Source organism: Garra rufa, chromosome 1 (genome assembly GCF_049309525.1).
Source record: "Garra rufa chromosome 1, GarRuf1.0, whole genome shotgun sequence".
In the NCBI taxonomy this organism is placed as follows: domain Eukaryota; kingdom Metazoa; phylum Chordata; class Actinopteri; order Cypriniformes; family Cyprinidae; genus Garra; species Garra rufa.
This window is the reverse complement of record NC_133361.1, coordinates 107240746-107260287: the sequence shown is the minus strand read 5'-3', so window position 1 is coordinate 107260287 and position 19542 is coordinate 107240746. Positions and strand designations below refer to the sequence as shown.

At 43.0% G+C, this 19542-nt stretch overlaps 1 protein-coding gene across 1 annotated transcript in view; it reads right to left on the bottom strand.

The window, feature by feature from the left end:
- Positions 1-13406, bottom strand: part of LOC141323603 (uncharacterized) — a 118083-nt gene extending 104677 nt beyond the window's left edge. The window contains exons 1-2 of the mRNA XM_073833487.1: positions 13394-13406; positions 10851-11812 (exon numbers count right to left, since the gene is read on the bottom strand). Of these exons, the coding sequence (XP_073689588.1) occupies positions 10851-11812; positions 13394-13406 (975 nt within the window). The remainder of the gene's footprint in view (positions 1-10850; positions 11813-13393) is intronic.
- Positions 13407-19542: the final 6136 nt, after the last annotated feature.

The window sequence follows — 19542 nt, the reverse complement described above, 5'->3', positions numbered from 1 at the left end:
GTTTGATTACTTATTGGAGGGAATACTTCTGCTAAAGTGTCACATCCTTCGGGCTTGGCTTCCTGGGTAATACTCATCATACAGCCATACCCCACTTTGTCAGTCTTTATCAACGGAGCTGGTTCTATCCTAAGGGTGGGTCTAGCTCTCGCACAAGCAACACACTCCGTCATCTGTACTGCCCGGGCAGCGGATATTATCCATTCTAACCATAAATTGGACTCCCCATATCCCGTAGCTTTTTCTATTAAATCCTCAGGGGTCAATTTTGTGTAATCCATTTCAATAACTACCTTATTTCCCCTTACCTCTTTGCTATAATCCTTTACTATAGTTTCCATTGTAGTATTCTCTACTGGTTCCACTAGGTTAACCTTTACCAACCCTAGTGGATCCTTCCCACCCACTTCAACACCAATTAATACATAAAATTGCCCCTCAGCGGTGTCCCAACATTGTCCTGCTACCCCTCCAGGTTTAGCTGGATATGGGTCTTGTTTAAGGCCTATTATTGACAATGTTATGGGGTTTTTATCCCTATTGAAATCCCTCTGCATCCTAAAATACCCTGCTGCTTTTAGTTTTCCATTTGAGGTTTTCTTTTCAGTGGTTCCTGTGAAACTTGGGTTTGTCGCTTGCCAGACGTTGTTCCATGTTGGACACCACTTTTGGTTTCCTGGCCAACCTAATCCACAGAGGTAGACATCATATCCCCTCCATGAACTATCTTTCCCACCACAATCTATAACATCACACAAGTCAAACGTATAGGATGTGGTCGACCCTCTGGTGTAATTTAACTCGATCCCTCCATATTTCTTTAAACACGGATCTTTTTTCTCGTCTCCATTTTGCAGGGTCTCACTTCTTACAGCTCTCACATATCTAGTAAGTGTTTTATTCTTTCCGTGACTCCCTTCCTTCTGATTCCTTTCTATTCCCAGAATTATTCCCACTATTATCAAGGCTATCACTCCTATGACCCCCAGAAGTTTCCAATTCTCCCACAATTTCACTCTCATGATTCTTTTCTCCCTGAACCTGGACTGAAGCTAATTTCACGCTGGACAATTTTACGTCCTCGTCCGAGTTGCACCTTGGAAGTGGGAAAATGGGTACTTTACTCCAATCTATTTTCTCTGTCCAGGACATATGTTGTCTCTCACAAGAAGTATAAACCAAAAAATGATAAAAGATACAAAAACACACTTGTTACACTAATCAATATGGTAAATAGAAATCACTATGTTTGAACCTCTAAAAGTTTTCTCAATAATGTGAAGGACTTTACAGAACTCCAACTTGTCCAAACCACACCCCAGCCGGGGTATAGATAATTTGGTGATGCCTAGCCTGTCACACCACACTCTCATGCAGCTTAAACTGTTCTCAAAATCCTCATAGGTGGGTAGATCCCTGGCAAATGTTTTTGTGACTAGGTGAAAAACGATCCTGTCTATTTCATGTGTTACGGCACAGTCACCTTTTGTCTTCCCTTGGGCCCACACCTTTTCAACCCCGTACCTTTCCCTAAATTTCCTTGCTATGCCTGCTCCAAATGCACAATCTGCACTGATGCAATGAGCTACTGGCTCACCTTTAGGGGCTGTGAATAAATCCCCAGTCTTATGGACCACTTGCAGGGCTTGCAGATTACTTTGTGATGGTTGGAAATCCTCTTTTGGGTCTTCTCCTGTATGTGTATGTGTATGTGTATGTGTTTGTGTGTCACCTGTATTTTGTGTGTCACCTGTATCCTCCCTCTCTTGGACCTGTGAAGCAAGGTCCACTCTGGTGTCCTCCAAGGATCTGGACGGCTGATCCGCCGGACAACACTGACTCAGGTGGTACCACGTGTCTCCTTTTCCTGCAAGACGAACACAGTGAGAGGTGCGTGCAGTTACCTTCAGTGGAGCAGACCAGCGAGGTTCTTTCCATTTGCGCTTGTAGATTCTCAATCGCACCCAATCCCAGGTGCGGTTTGGCAACCGGGCGGGGTATTCGTGAACCATGTCATCAATGGGCACTACATCATGAAACGACCCAACAAGGGCCACTAGTTTGTCGTAATACACCTTATGCGATAGGGGTTGAACTGGTTCCAGTTGCAATGGTGCATGTGGACCAGGAAACTGGCGACCAGTCAAGAGCTCGAACGGGGTGTATCCCGTGGTTCTGTTTACAGAGCTCCTGACTGACATCAGGGCCAGTGGAAGGGCCGCTAACCATGTCAATTTGGTCTGTGCACAGATTTTAGCCAATTTGTTTTTCAACGTGAGGTTCAAACGTTCAACTTTCCCTTGCGATTGAGGGTGGTAAACTGCGCCAAAGTGATGTACCAAACCCAATGCCTTCTCCACTTGAGCCAGATGTTCATTCTTAAAATGCGAGCCATTATCGGACCTGACCCTTTACAGGAAACCGTAGTGTGGTATATAGTGGTTTATCAAACACTTAATGACGGCAGTGCTGTCCTCCCTGCCAACAGGAAATGCTTCAGGCCAACCAGTGTAGGCATCCACCATCACCAACAGATATCTTTTTCCCTGCACTTTTTCACACATGTCAGTGAAGTCGATTACAATTTCATCTCCAGGACCATTTGCGAGAGGAAACGAACCCTGGGACGGTTTCATGGACGGCTTAATGTTGTGTTCTTGACAGATAGGACACGATGCTATGTACCCCGCAATCAGATGTGGCATGAAAGGATGCCACCAAGATTGCAATGCTCGCGCCATTTGTTTGTCACTACAGTGGGCAGGAGTATGAGTTTCTTTCAATACTATTGGGGCCAATGAAGCCGGTAGTAGAACCCTACCATCTGGGGATGTCCAAAGGCCATCAGAATGTCTGACCGCACCTTTGTTTTTCCACACAGATTTTTCTTCTGGGGCAGCCATTTCCTGCTGCTCCGACAAGAATTCCCTTGAAAATTCAGGGAGAAGGGATGTCACATCTGGCTCTGCTACTACCACAAGCTGACCTTGTAGGTAGCCTGAAGCACGTTTTGCCGCCATGTCTGCAGCCTCATTCCCTCTCGAGAGTAGGTCAGTTCCTTGGGAATGACCAGTGCACTTAACAATAGCCACTTTGTTAGGTAGCATTATGGCTTCTGAGAGCTCTCTTGCTTCTTTCTCATGAGTAATTGGCCGGCCGGACGAGGTTGTGAATCCACATCTGACCCACACAGGCAGCTCCACATGGGCTGCGGAAACTGCGTAAGCAGAATCAGAGTAGATATTTGCTGTTTTACCCTCAGAGTATCTCAATGCATTGATCAATGCTAACAGTTCTGCTTTCTGTGCTGACTGTTTCCCCACTAGGGGTTCTGCTTTCACTGTCACAAATTTGTCACCCTGCAATTCAATCACAGCAAATCCTGCCTTCAATGTCCCATCATCAGCTCTGTGACAGCTGCCATCAGTAAAAAGCGTTATAGGGTTGTCTGTTTCAGGAAGTTGACTGGCCAATAAACCTTCCCTCACCACCGACAATCTGTTCGTCAAGGGGGCGCAATCATGAGGTTCTCCATCAGTCAGGAGGTCAGCCATGTTAACCCCATTGTGAGTATACGTAATGTTTGGTGCTGTCAAAATTTTCAACATCCTCCTCTGTCTCAAAGCAGAGAAAGTGAAAGCGCTGGAATTAACGAAGCTGACCACTGAGTGAGAGGTTAGGATCAACAGCGTGTGACCCATAACGATGTGTGATGTTTTCTGTATGATCTTAGCTAGGCCTGCAGCGAATCTAGCACACGGGGGCTGTCTAGCTTCCACCTGGTCTAGTAGCACACTCACGTACAGTAAAATTCGTCTGTTGCCCGACTGCTTTTGGTAAAGTACCCCATGTGCACTCGTGATTGTTTCAGATACATCTAATCTGAAGGGCAGTTTGTAGTCTGGGGTGCAAAGATTGCTACAATGTGCTAGCTCTGCTTTTGTTTTCTGAAACGCCTCCTCTGCTTCGACTGTCCATTGTAGCTGTGCTTTCAAATTTCTCATACCACATTGTTTCACCATGTCCCTTAGAGGGCTAGTCAGAGTCACATATTGTGGCACAAAGTGTCTACTGAACCCTGCCAGTCCTAAGAAGGAAAGCATTTCCTTCACAGTTATCGGGTTTTGGGTGTGTCAAAATGTCCCTCTTGTGTGCTGGTGACACACCATTTCCACCTGCTCCCACTACTCTCCCTAGGAAGGTGACTGTTTGTCTGCACACCTGCAATTTCTCTTTACTCACTTTCAGCCCAGCCTCCCGCAGTCTGTGTAAAACAATGCCAGTTGCCTCTAGGCAGGATTCTGGTGATTCAGCCGAGATCAAAAGGTCATCCACGTACATGATGGTGACCACGCCCTCCGGAAACTGGCAGGATTCCAGTTGTTGTTTCATGACCTGATTGAATTTTCCTGGACTTAAGATAAATCCCTGTGGAAGGCGGTTATAGGAATACTGTGTTCCTTCAAATTTGAAGGCAAAATATTCTTTGCATTCATCTGCAATGGGTACACAGAAAAATGCGTTAGCCATGTCAATACAGGAAAACCATTGGTGGGATGCATTCACCATAGACAATGCAGTGTATGGGTCTGGGACAGCAACTATGGGGGTGGTAACTCTGCTATTCACTTCTCTCAAATCATGCACCATTCTATACATCCCTCCTGGTTTTGGGACAGGAAATATTGGTGTGTTCCATTGCGACTGGTATGGGGTTAGCACCCCGGAGTCAAGCAATCCCTTAACTATCGGCCTGATACCAGACACTGCCTCAGGTCTGTTTCTATACTGTGGACTCCACACTGGTGGTCCATTCGATATTTCGAAAGTGACAGGTGTTATGTCACAATACCCCACATCAGTGGGTCCTGTCGACCACAAGTCTTGAGGCATAGATTCAATCAATTCCACAGCCCCTTCCCCGTCTGATTTATCTCTGCCGTGGCACCTGGGTATCCACTTATGTTCCAAGATGCCTTAGTCAGTGGTTTCTTCTACCACCTTGAAACTGTCAGCTGAGGGGGAGTAGTATAGCTGTCTATTCTCAGTTGGTTCCCAATCAGTAACTGCTAGAAGCCTCTTTGTCATGGAGCCCAATTCTCTGGCTTCATGCATAGAGTGCAGAGCCAGTGATATGTGTGGGGCAGCTGATTCTCTCATCATGTACCAGCCCTCCTGTTCGGCTGTTAGGCATACAGGAGCCACTACACCTTCCTTTCCTATCAGCAGTCCCATGCCTCTTATGCTCCATTGAGAGCCTTCAACACCAGAAAATGCTTCCTGATAAACATGGTCTTCCTGTCTGTCATAAAACAACGTACAGTGTAGGTCATCAGGGGGCGGAGTAAAAATGTCCAAGGTATATATCCACGACTTCCATTTCTGGAAAAGTGAATAAGCTCCGGTTTGCGAGGGGGTCAGCAGAGCCCAATAAATGTCTGCATAACTATCTGGGGTGGGTGAAGGTGCCAGCAGCCACTGGTTGTGGCCTACTCCACCTTGTATGGAGCAGTTAATCTTCTGCCCTGTTGGAAATGATATAACGACTCCCTCTGGAGTACATAGTATACTGGCCCCTGCTTTAATTAGTAGGTCTCTACCTAACAATGGTATTGGAGAATTTGTCGAATATAGGAATGAATGTATCAATTTCTGACCTGCAATGGTAACAGGAAGCGGTTTTGTCAATGGCCAATGTTCTGTGTCCCCAGAGAAACCCATTACACCCACCTTTCTATCTGAAAGATGTCGTTTGTCAATGTCTTTTGTAATAGTGGAGTAAGTTGCTCCAGTGTCAACCAGGGCCTGTAAGTCACTATTATTTACAGTGATGGTTAAGAGGGGCTCAGCCATAGCCCTCTCTTGGGCTCTCTGTGGGGACCTTCATGCATAGTAGTCATCAGACTGATTCCACTCTGGACTGAGTGGCTGCTGGTGACTAAATTGGTTGGAGGGCACTGGTCTGCCACCCCATTCCCCTCTCTGCGGTTGGCCCCTGCCTCTTTGGTTACCCCGACCCCTAGGGGGCGCTCTTTGTGGTTGTTGGGGGCAATCTCTGGCTACATGGTTTGCTCCCCCACAGTAGTAGCACCTTCTCTGGGGCTCTGGGCAGTCTGGTGACCAATGTCCCACTCCCCCACATTTGAAACAGGTATCCCCCTTGTTTAACCCTCCTCCCCTGCCTCTACCTCTGCCACCACCCCACTGTTGTTGTTTGGGGTATTGTGGAACATAATCATTGTATTTTACAGAAGTTTTATGTACAGGCTCAGCCTGTGGTTGTGGCTGCGTGGGTGTGAGGGTAGGCTGTTGCTGAGCCATCTGTTTCGGCTCTCTATTTTTAGCTGACTTCCTCTCCTCAACCTGCAGTTTCAGAAGCTCCTTCTGCAGCTTCAATAGCTCACTTCCTTCTTTCTCTGCCTTCTCTACTGCTTTGTCAATAAAATGTACTGCGTACCTTTTCCACTTTGCATCATCACTGCCTGGTACCTCAGGGGACTGCTCCATTGCTTGAGTCACGCCAGCTGGAGCTCCATACAACACTGCTGCCCTGAAAATTCTATTAGTGACAGGGTTAGACAGGGGGTTCTCATCACAAGCCTCCTCCCATTCTTGAGAGCATCTATTTATATATGCTGCTCCATTCTCACCAGGCTTATGTTTAAATTTCATGTTTTCGAACATTGTATCAGGTGTGGGGAATTTATCTCTTATGGCTTGGCATAAGGGCGATTGGCCTCCCCCAGTCACCAATGGGGCGCTGTTGCTCACATTTCTGGTGAGAGCAATATTCTCTAAGTCTGCCATCTGGTGTGCAGACAACACCCTGCTCATTATCTGTCTCAAATCTCCTACGGAGAGGACCTGGCCATGTGACAATGCAAAGAGTTTGTTCACCCATCTACCTCCTCCCTCTGTAATGGCAGGGAGTTTCTTTACTAATGTTTCTAAGTCCGTAAGGGACCACGGTTGATACACAGGCCCTGTAGAGCCAGCCAATATGGGCAACTGGAATTTTGTTCCCATATCAGATAAATCAGTCTTCCCTTCCTCTTTCCTCTGCAACATGTCCTTCAATCTTGCACTAGATCTAGATGGGGATGCTCTTTTCTTTGATAAATTTCCCCTGGTTCCCTTTCTACCTCTCTGTCCTTTTTTGTCCTCACCAATAGCAAAAGTACCTTCTATAGTAACAAACGTTTTTTCTTGTTTCTCATCATCAGAGTCATTGTTACTGGCTACCTTCCTATCTTTCTTATTCTCTTCATGCCCTTCAATTACTATCTCTTCACCTACTGGGTAATCTTGTTCACTTTCTTCATCTTCTTCTTTTTTATTCTCTTCTACGTCTTCCTCAACGAACGATTCTATCACGCTATCTTTACAACCCTGACTTTCTTCCTCATTCAATTCCAAAGTTCCACCTTTTACTTTGTACAGAGGCATTTGTTTCATAATTTTCCTGAGAGGCAGCTGTTTAAATTTTTTACCCGTACTTGGATTGTAGGGGGGTGGAGGATCTGGATACAGTCTCTGCACAGCAGGAGCTGTAGGAGGAGGGGGAGAGGTAGCCTCTGCTTCCTGCTTCTTGCTCAGTTTAACATTGACCTCGCCCTTTTCTCCTTCCTTCTTTTTTGGTTTTAAAATGGCAGCCGCGGCTGTTATTCTGGCCCATTTCCTGCGATCAGCATCTAATTCTTTCTCTCTCTTTGCGTGTGCTCGTCTTTGCAGTAAACCCACTTTCTCTTTTCTATTTCTCTGAAGCGCTTCCTGCGCTCTTTTTTCTTTCACCCCTACTTTCTGAAACAGAGAACCCTTTTTTTCCATGCAATCATCACCAAAATGTTCAATCATTTCATGTTTACAAGTTTCCAATTCTAGCATGCGTGTTTTCATATCTTTTGGATCAGTTTGGGTTTTTACAATTTCAATCATTTCATCCCACTGTTGTCCAATAGTGGGACAGTCATATTCCGTACATTCCCTGTCAAATTCACCCTCCATGACGTCTTTTATGGTCTGCGCGCTCCCTACTCTGTCCCTCGCTAGCGTCACTCACGCTCCAATGCACCTAAACTGCCCCTACTATAACAAGTACCTTTTTTATAGTGAGCACCCTCACTCAATTCCCTTTTTTTATAGTGAGCACCCTCACTCAATTCCCTTTTTTTTATAGTGAGCACCCTCACTTTTCCAATTACTTTTTTTATAGTGAGCACCCTCACTGCCTCAGTCGGGTAGGTCTTTAGATCTTACGCCAGCTCCACCCTCGTCAGGTCTGGAGTTCTGCAAGATCCCCGACTAAATTTAGGATCCTACCACAGGATATACTTCACAACACTATCCTACCACAGGATATACTTCACAACACTATCCTACCACAGGATATACTTTTTCAATTAAATTACTGTTGATTTCTCCACCGACTTCAGAAAATAGTCCAAATTCAACACTTCATTTAGAAAAATCAATCGCAGAATTTAATTAAAAAGGTTTCTGCTTACCTTTTGATTATGAGCCGGCTCTTTGTGTTGAATTCAGATATTTCCCTTTGTCTCAGAAAACTCCGTGAACCATCACGTCGGAGGTCACCAAATTGTTGGACTTTCAAATAGTCCTCTGCATGTTCAAAAATGGTTCAGGAGTCAATCTATCAAAATTTAAAAGTTTTATTCAAGCTCAGCAAATAGGAGAAATCAAGAGCAAAAACAGCGCTGGAGAAGAATTCTGTCCTTCCGAGTTCTTCTGAATTCTCTTTCAGAAACACACCCTTAAATATCAAAGTTGTCTGCTATCTATTGACGTCTTCCGTGTATCTTCTCTTGACTGCTGGCGTCTAAAGCAGAGGTTTCTTTCCACCACCCACACACAGCTCAAGTCCTGCTAAACCTTCAAAAGTATCAGTTCTTATCTATGCAGGACATAACAGGACATGCTATCCTCAGCAGTCTGCAACATTTCTCTGCAGCACCGTGCACATAATATATCAATTAACCATTTCAGACAGTTTGACAGTGATTAGCACTCTATAGTTTAGTTATTAAAGCTTTCTTATGCAAATGGAAAATATATAAAACATATTCAAACTGAAAAGTACCACAATACATACATATTGAGACTACAAGCAAGCTAAAGCTGGCAAATTGAGCTCATTCAACTATTTTACAACTACTTTCCCGCTGACGAGTGGCAGAAGCCCCTCCCATGACGCGAATTTGCATCTGTTGTGAAGAAAATGTCACGCGCGAGTAAACTCAAATGTTTTTTCCCAAATGTTTTTTCCGGTGTGAACGCACCATAAGAGTTTTGCGTAGCAAGTTACATTAGAGTTTCTGTGAATAGACACGCAGGCTACGAGTAATCAGGATCAAGCGGTCTTTTACAATGCAATATTGACACGTACTCATTACTCACAGTAAAACACTGAATATTCCTGTCAGATCAGTTACTGATGAATCAGTGTTGTTTTAAAAAGTCAAACTCCCTGCAAATGCAACGTTAACCTTTTGTTTACACAAGAATCACGTTGAAGTGAACAGACATGCTGCATTTAACTCACATCAGCTAAAACTTCTAACTGAATATAATATATAAAGACACATTAACTACACGACTCACCAATTCACATATTCCAGAGGAAATGCTGACCAAAAAGACATTTTCACTAAAAATTGAATATAACTTAGACAGGAAAAGGCCGTAACGTAATTACAACAGGCATACCTTTACCGATTGGCAAAACCCAAAACGAACCGAGATAGATTATACTTTTTAATACTGTTAATGTAATGTGAAACGCCAAATTTGGTATATTTTAGCATTTGTTGATGTACAGTATTAGTTTCATACATTAAAAACCCACAAACATACCTTTTCTGTCGATTCCTGAGGTGATTCAAAATGGCCCCAAAGGTAGCGCTTGGCTCGTCGAGTAGGGGGAGTGGCTTACTCTCTTAACTGTCACTTGATTGGATAAAATCAGTAACCCAATGTTAGGTTACACAAAAACAATCCAACACTGAGTAAAACAACCCAAATAAATGACCCAACAGGCTTAACCCAGCAGTTGGGTTAAAAAAACAAAACAACATTTTTACAGTGTATATTCAGAGGTATCTTATACCCGACTATTATTATTACTCTTGTTTCTTTTTTTGTAAGACAAATAGGACAATAATTTGTAACAGTTTTTTATTCTTCAACAACGATTGTTTTACAATAAAGTTTAAACCTAAATTGAGGCACTGACAAATGACGGTCATTGCGACATGGCAAAGAGATGGTGCTAGGAAGCCATGTGCTTTTTTTTTTTTTTTTTTTTTAGGTTTAACATTAGATTAACAGTTTGGATTATACGCTACTTTGACATGAGACATAGAAGACCGGAAATGCTAAAAATTTAGTCAGGCGTGACTTCCGCGTTCATAAAAAAGGTCTACAAGACAATCCTATAAGACAATTCCTAATACAGTCCTTTAGAAATGGTTCCAAAATATGATTATTAAAGCCTTCCTCAAAACCGCCAATGTTGGTAGTAGAAACGAGCAAGTAACTGATGTGTGCAAATTAAATCCATACACACTGATGTTAAAATGCTAAGTGTCCTTTTATATGCTTCAACCAAAAAACAGTGCACTTCCTGTGAGATCTCTCTTCAATTCATGACCTTCAAATGTGAAGTTCTTACACTGTAGTCCATTTGTCCATAGTCCATATTTCAAGTTGACACGGTAAAGTGTACCATGAACAAAAATAGATTTTCATTGTAGAAGCCCTGTATAGGATTCCATTTGGAACCCTTAATAAGGCTTCTTTTGATTATGAATCTTCATGTGCTTGCCAAGGCTTACTTTTTGAATGAAACTCTTTCCACACTGTTGGCACGTGTAAGGCTTCTCTCCAGTGTGAACTCTCATGTGTCTGTTAAGGTATCCTTTTTGAGTGAAACTCTTTCCACACAGTTTGCATGTAGAAGGCTTCTCTCCAGTGTGAATTCCCATGTGTCTGTTAAGGCATCCTTTACGAGTGAAACTTTTTCCACACTGTTTGCATGTAGAAGGCTTCTCTCCAGTGTGAATTCCCATGTGTCTGTTAAGGCATCCTTTACGAGTGAAACTTTTTCCACACTGTTTGCACGTGTAAGGCTTCTCTCCAGTGTGAATTCTCATGTGTGTGTTAAGGTTTTCTTCACGAGCGAAACTCTTTCCACACTGTTTGCACGTGTAAGGCTTCTCTCCAGTGTGAATTCTCATGTGTATGTTAAGGTTTTCTTTACGAGCGAAACTCTTTCCACACTGTTCGCACGTGTAAGGCTTCTCTCCAGTGTGAATTCTCATGTGTTGGTTAAGGCTTTCTTTACGAGTGAAATTTTCTCCACACTGTTGGCAGTTAAAAAGGCTCTCCAAAGTGTGAATACACATGTGGTTTTTAAGTTTTAATTTTCTGCAGAAACTTTTTCCACATTTTCTCCAGGTGTAAGGCTTCTCTCCAGTGTGAACTCTCATGTGAATGTTAAGGTTTCCTTTTTGACTGAAACTTTTTCCACACTGTTTGCATGTGTAAGGCTTTTCTCCAGTGTGAATTCTCATGTGCCTGTTAAGGTTTTCTTTTCGAGTGAAACTGTGTCCACACTGAAAGCAAGTGAAATTACTCCTAGTTCCTGTATTTTGTGCTCTTTTTTGTTTAGAAGTATTTGCAGACTCTAAGGAACAAACAGATTTATCTCCAGATACAAAATTATGAAGATTCTCTAACTGATCTTTCTCTTCGGTTTCATTCAGTACTTCCTTCTCCTCTTTCAGCGCTGTTAGGTCTACGGTGGAAAAACAAAGAAATAAACGTTAACCCCAGTTTAATGGCACAAAGCAATTGGCATCATAACATGTAGATATCTAATGCTTGTATGCTAGATCCTATACCATGGTGTCCAAACCCGATCCTGGAACAGTGTTTAAGTTGGCCTTTATACAATTAATAAAAAAAAAAAAAAAAAAAAAAAAAAAAAAAAAATCCAGATAATCTAATGATAGTGTTAAGGAAATCTATATAGAATGATCTCTACTATTTTATATATCCTAGGGGATAAAAATCATCAAATTGAATTCAAAGAGATGAGGGAAAATAAGAGAAAAAAACTCCCGATTTAACTATCAAATAAAAAAAATAAACTTCTGAGTTTTTATTTAGGGGGCAGTTTATTAATGGGATTTTCCACTGATCTTTTAAATGGAAAACAACCCAAAACTGACTGTCACAGGATGTTCACTCATAAATCACTAAACTTTTTCTGTAAAAAACTTTAGTAATATTATAATTACACTTTAGGAATAGAAAATAGTTTTGCACCAGTTGAAAGAGAAACAGTCAAGTATGGTGAATTGTGCTCTGCATTTAATCCATCGAAGTGCATACACAACAGGAACACACACCTGGAGCTCCTTATGCCCATAAAGTGGGCCAATCACAATGTTGCATGAACAGTCTGTGCATCTGACTGATGGCCTGCAAGTACGTTTTCATATTTAAAGAATGCAGTACTGACTTTTCAAACACGAGTTTGCACGTATGCAACAAATGCCTAGTTTATAATGGGTTTTATCATTTCTGTCTTGATGCGCCAAGAAATGGTATCACAACATGGTTAGGGGTGTAACATTTCCAACACACGCTTGAGGTATCCGGCCAATTCCAAAGATAGCTGACCAATCAGAGAACACCTGGGTTTCCATCAACAGTGAGTTTTGTGGAAATCAAAGCGTTTCAGAAAGGGAGGGCAGAGAGGAGCAACAATAATGTACAGTATGTGGAAAATAACATGTTTTTAATCTTACTACTAGAACTGTGCGTTTTAAATGATTGTTAAACAGTTAGCAATACTATGCAAAAGTGGCAGTCCTTCCGGTGCACTTAGTGTCCGAATTCACTCACTCGTTTTCATTCACCCCTTCAAGTGAACTGTATGAGTCGACTAATGTAGGGAATAGTGAATAGGGTATAGGGGGCGATTTCGGATACAGTCTATGGCTTCAACACACACACACCTGCAGTTTTCAAATAAGCCTAAAGGACTTGATTAGCTGATCAGGTGTGTTTAATTAGGGTTGAAGGAGCTAAACTCTGCAGGGCTGTGGCCCTCTAGGAGTTTGTCATGTCAATTTTAAGTGTGATGTTTAAAACAAACAACACTTTAAGAAAATAGTGTGTGTACTTCTCTAGATAAGTATTATATCAATATAAAATTAACTGTTATAATGAGTTAATGTTATGTAATTAATTACTCTCTATTATTCCGTATACAACCTTTAAGAGTAACATTTTCTACAAACGGTTGTATAAGTAATTAAGAATTAAATGATCATTAGCCTAAGCCTGATGCATTTTATCACCTCCCTACCAAATGTTAACATGGTAGCATTAAGATCAGAGCAACATTAAGCATTTGTTTATGGTAGGGAATGGTGATACAATGCATCAGACTTAGGTTAATGATTATTTAATAGGCTTTATGCCGAACGTCACATGACCAACCCCGGAAAACAGGTCTCATTGCTTCCGCTTGTCGGAGAACGTGTTAATAGCCGTAATAAATAATGGCGATATCGACGGACTTTTAAGGTAATCAGTTAAACAAGCCAGCTGTTTATTGTGGACGTTTCATTCGATATTTATATATAAATGTTAGTGAAAAGAATAAAAATTTAAAACTTTTATATATCAATCCACATATGTGATGGACATTGGTTATGATCATTTTTAGTGTCTACTTTGAATGAATCTTGAGTAAATCATGTTCATATTTAAAGAGGGATATGCAAAACGCGTGAACCGGGAGCAACGAGACCTGTTTAGCAGAAAACGGAAGCCTGTTGGGCATAACCCCTATGCACCCGCTTCGAATGTTATCACTCGATTGAATGGGCGTTATCAGTGGTTATCAGCTGATAGATATGGGCCAGTAGGGGCCTGCTGCGCCTACTGGTAGGCTCAGAAGGCTGTTATCATCCATCTACATGGTTAATCAGCGATACTAATAGAGAAGACTCCAGATCCAGTCCTATTATCTATCTATCTATCTATCTATCTATCTATCTATCTATCTATCTATCTATCTATCTATCTATCTATCTATCTATCTATCTATCTATCTATCTATCTATCTATCTATCTATCTTCTCAGGCACCATTTCCATCATCTGCATCCCATGTTCACTGATGTGTTTCTGTCTTTTAGGCTGTGATTAGTAGTACATGTTGCTCTTTGCTTTATGTAGTAATTGCCAAATTTTTTAATTTCAGATATGGGAAAAGCAGTTAAAACCACACGTTTCAGGAATGTTAAGATTAAGGTGGTGAGCAGGTGTATCACTGGCCCTGCAAAGGTGTCTTACCTTAGTCAAGGTCTTCCCCAGCCCGACTTCAAACAGACCCACCCTTCAGACCCCTCTACATCTGAACCTGATGAAGTGGCACCGAGCTGTAGTTCATGTTCTGAGACTGCATACAGTAAGGCAAAGAGGAGAGAGCTTCATGCCTGGGATGCAGTCAAGGATGAAATGCTTAAGGTGTCGTTTGAATGTTCAGCACCAATCACTACCCAGTGTGTTGTCTGCCTAGAACATGCTGATTATAGGTGCATTGAGTGCAGCACCACTGCAGTGTTTTGTGAGGCTTGTCTGAAGAGGACTCACAGAAATTCACTAAATCTTCCTGATAAGTGGAATGTAAGAACAATACAATGCAGTCATACATACAAACAGCAAACTCACAGTAATTGCAAACAGATTCATTAGATTATTCGAATTGTTTTAGCACTACATAGTTTCAACTGTTAGTGTACCAAGTTTGTTGTTTTAAAAACATTGTTAGAGCTATCAGTATTTCTTACAGAATGCCTTCTATGAGCCATCCTCCCTGGGGTTATTCCTGTATTTACCTGAAGGCCATGATGCCCATGCTGTGTACACAAAGGACATGAAGGTCATTGTCAGCACAGGTTTGTCATTTTACATGATCTTAATGTATTTAATTTTCTTGACAGGTTAAGGAATCTAATTCTATTTCATGTGGAATAAGATATATTTGATAATAATATATAATAATGATGATATAATTGTCACACCCCTGGACTTTATGTTGGTTTCTCCCATTCTCCCCCGCAGTTCAGTGTGTTTTGGTTTCTCCCTCATCGTCTGCACCTGTGTTTGTAATTAGTCTGTGTGTATATAAGGTGTGTGTTTTCCCCTGTACTCTTGTCGGTCTTTGATGTTATCCCCTGATGTTACCACTCCGTGTTCCTGTGTCTGCCTGTTTCCCATTGGATTTATTAAATGTACGTCTTTTATTACGTCGTTGTTCGTGTGTTCCTGCCTACAGCGTGACAGAAAGACCGACCGATACAGTTTTTTTTTGCGTGTTCACCTCCGTTTTGTTTTCCGTTCGTTTTCTCCAGTCTTTTGTTTCCGTAGTGTGTTTCCCCCATGGATCCCTTCCTCCGACCAGAATTCATCCTGCTACGGCTGAAGCAGGGGGAATTACCGCTCGAGGGCTACACAGTAATGTTCCAGCTAGTAGCTAATACCACCAGCTACCCGGACGACGCGCTCTGTGCGTTCTATGACGCCAGCCTCAATGCGTCTTGCAGAGCGCCGTCGTCCGAGGACGGCCCTCGAGCGAACTTTGCCTCGTTTGTGGAGTGGACACTGGCGAGAAACCGATCCTCGTTTCCCGCCTGTTCCACGGAGAATCTCGCCAGTGCCACTCCGGACCCAGAGCCCAGCCAGCCACCCAGACCCGCGGATTATGAGCCCGTCACAGACGGAAAGCCCGAGCCCGGAGCGACAACATTATGGAGTGCCGAAGAGGTCAAAACCGCTGATCAGGTGCGTGAGCCGACTATTACATCCGCGCCGGTGGAGTACTTCGAAGAGCAAGAAGGGGCGGTAGAGAGCCCCGCCCACTGCACTACCACTGAGGGTGAGCTGGAACAAGATTATGGGGACTTAATGGACTGTGTCATGGAAATACCTATCTGCCTGAATTTCCCACCCACCCTCCCTCTTCTGCCTAGTCCTGAATCTCCGCTGGTTCCGCCCAGCCTACCTGAATTCCCGTTGTCGACTGTCTGTCCCCTTGCTCACCCTCAGCCCACCATCTGTGCGGTGGGTTTGCCGCAGGTCTGCCAGTCTCCATCGGTGTCATGGCTGGAGGATCCCTCACCATCGCCTCCAGCCTCAGAGTCCTGGACTCCACCTCGGCCCTCCGACCCTGCGGCTCCACCCCGGCTCTCTGCTCCCTCGTCTCCGCCGTCGCCCGTCGATCCACCAGCTCCACCGGGCTCCATCGGCCCTCCGGCTCCGCCCTGGTCAGTCGTCGCCCCATCTTCGCCTCAGGACTATACTCCTCCGGCTGTGCCTCGTCGCTCCGTCCCACCGGCTCATTGGACCTCCTCCCTCCCGCGGGCACAGCCTCGGCCCTCTGTCGCTCCGGCTCCGCCGCGGATCTCCGGATCTCCATCTCCGCCTTGGTCGCCAGAGCCTTGGGTTCCGCCTTGGCCCTCCGGATCCGCGGCGTCACCCAAGATCTTCGGCTTTCCGTCTCCGCCTCGGGCTCCACCACCACCTGCTCCGCCTCCGTCGGTCGGATCCATGGAGTCGTCAGCCTCTCCTCCACCATGGCTCCTCCCTCCATCGGCTCCACCGTGGATTTACATCTTGGCTGCGGCCTGGGTCCCACCTGGCTCCTCCTGCTCCAGCCCCCTCCTGTCACCTCCTTGGCTCCTCCCTCCGTCATCTCCTCCATGGACTGTTCCATCACCTGGTTGGACTTCATCTCTTGCCCTCCTCCCGGGAGTCCGTCCTCCGCCGAAACCCCCTCCTAAGACTGTTTGTTGTTTCCTGTTTGTCGGCGTGAGGACACGCCTTTCCGGGAGGGGGAGGTAATGTCACACCCCTGGACTTTATGTTGGTTTCTCCCATTCTCCCCCGCAGTTCAGTGTGTTTTGGTTTCTCCCTCATCGTCTGCACCTGTGTTTGTAATTAGTCTGTGTGTATATAAGGTGTGTGTTTTCCCCTGTACTCTTGTCGGTCTTTGATGTTATCCCCTGATGTTACCACTCCGTGTTCCTGTGTCTGCCTGTTTCCCATTGGATTTATTAAATGTACGTCTTTTATTACGTCGTTGTTCGTGTGTTCCTGCCTACAGCGTGACAATAATATAATAATATATGATTTCCTATAAGGTTTTAATTAAATTTGTGAAATTTTTTTGAAAATTCCAATCTGTGCCTGTTTGCTGATTCCAACAATAACAAACAATCCCCCAGTTTTAACAGAAAGCAAATTGTACTGATATATCTTAAAATATGTCAGTGCTATTGTTTTGTCTCAAGATTCAAAACAGTAATGTTTTTTGTAGTGCACGTTTATTAAAGTTACTTAAATATCCTAATTGAACTAAAACCTAATCCTGGTTTAGGCTAACCCCTGTCTGTGAAACTGGCCCATTAAGTTGACACACTCAGGTGATTTTATTCTATGCTGATATGATAGTCTCTATAGTAGTACTTGGTTATGTTTTTATTTTATTTTTCTCTTTTTATGTGTCAGGGCGGCTCTGCACCGTCACAGTCAGTATGTGTGCGTGTGAACCAGAAACCTGCACGCTGCTGAGGTATGGGCTCTGGCCAGCAACAGCCGACAAGCCCCAGACAGCCTTCTCCATCCCTCTGCTAGAGCTTTTTGTTTGTCTGTCACTGGAGTGTCAGGTTTCTGTTGAGGGTTTTTGCAACACTCTGCGCTGGAAAAATAACCTCACTCTTGCAGAGGTAAGTCAGTTTGCAGAGGTCAGTTTGAAGTCTGACGAGTCCATATAGATGTGAAAATTACACCTTTCTTGATTGTACTACACCATTTATTATAACAACTAAAAGTAAACAGTTATGGAACCATCTAGGATTGTATAGTTGCAAAAGTATTCTTGTTATTTTTCTATAAAATAACAACTTCTGAGTGAACCACCATCACCAGATGTTAGTGTACGAAATAATGTGTTCACTGATTGCTGCTTATGCCGCAGGTTAACACACTCTACAGAGCCTTGGTGGGAGAATCCATATCCCATCTTAGGCATCACCACTTCAGAAAAAGAAGTTTGGTAGATATTTGCCCAGAGTTAGATGATGGGACCAAATGCCCAGCATGTCCAAAGGTTGGTTCTAGTTCCATGGTTCTTGTTTGATTAACCTGATTGCATTTTTCATGACTCGGCATTGAATTGATATCTGCAAAATTAGTTATTTTTTGTATAAAGTATTATAATAAAATAGTAATAGTATAAATGTATAAACCTGGTGCAGATACAAAACCAGTATTACTGTAAGTGTTTGTTTTCCAGGCTGATGGAGATATGATTGTGGCATTGGATGCCAACTTTGGCCTTGTGAGGAAGCAAAGCTCAGGTACAAGTGCGGTTGAGCCATTACATGGAACCCGCATGTTTGTTGATGAAAAGGATGTAGAGGAATACCTGCTATCACATCTTGACAGCTCAAAGCCTCACGAGGTTAGTCATAGTTGTAGAATTTCATGGATTGAGTCCAAGAAATATTTATTTAATAATTTGTGAAAAAAGATCATTATTCCTCCCGTAAATCTATGTTTTCCTTAAATCTTTAGGACTGCAGTAACTTCAAGGCTGGCAACGTGCTGAGGTCACAAAAACAAGCAAAGAAACTTGATGTTACAGGAGTGTTTGGAGCCTCTTGTCGTCATGAAATGCCCCTAATGTTTGTCGACATGAGCCAAGGAGAAAGGCAAGTCTATGCCACAGTAGTGACATCTATTGACCCAGTGTTCCAGAATGATAATTAACCTTTTTGATTCTACATATTCATAAAATGCGTAGAATAGCATGACCCTAACATAAGACATATTTTATTTGTTTTTTATTTGTTTTTACATTAAACATGGAGATTCAAAAACATTACAAAATTTTAACTTTACCACTATTCTATAATCTTCACTAATATAAGAAACATGAAAATTGTTTGGATCATTTTGAGTGCCCTTATTGAGTATTTAGGTATTGAATTTGATGCTGGAGATTGTTTGTATAATTATTTTTACTTTTCCTTAGTATAAAGTGTCACCATTCTATTTTTTTTATTTCAATCTTTTTGTGTTGAAATAGATTAGCCTATCCTCTGTACGTCATTGATGAGCTACTTCGAAGATGTGAGGACAAGAACATACACCTGCGAGTAGTCTATGACATTGCCTGTGTTGTTGCCTCACATTTGCACGTAAGTATTTTTTTCTGTGTAAAACTGAATTATTGTTTTGAGAAAAGACACATTAACTCAAAATTGTGCCATACTGTGTTCAATCAGAAATCAGGGGAGGGCATACCACACAACATCTCTTTGGCCATACCAGCATTTCATGTTTATGGACACAAATTGCCCTGCCAGGTAATTCATTTACTTTATAGAGACATCAGGACCTGTGGCACACATCATTCACTCCTTGTTTGGCCTCCATTTTCCTG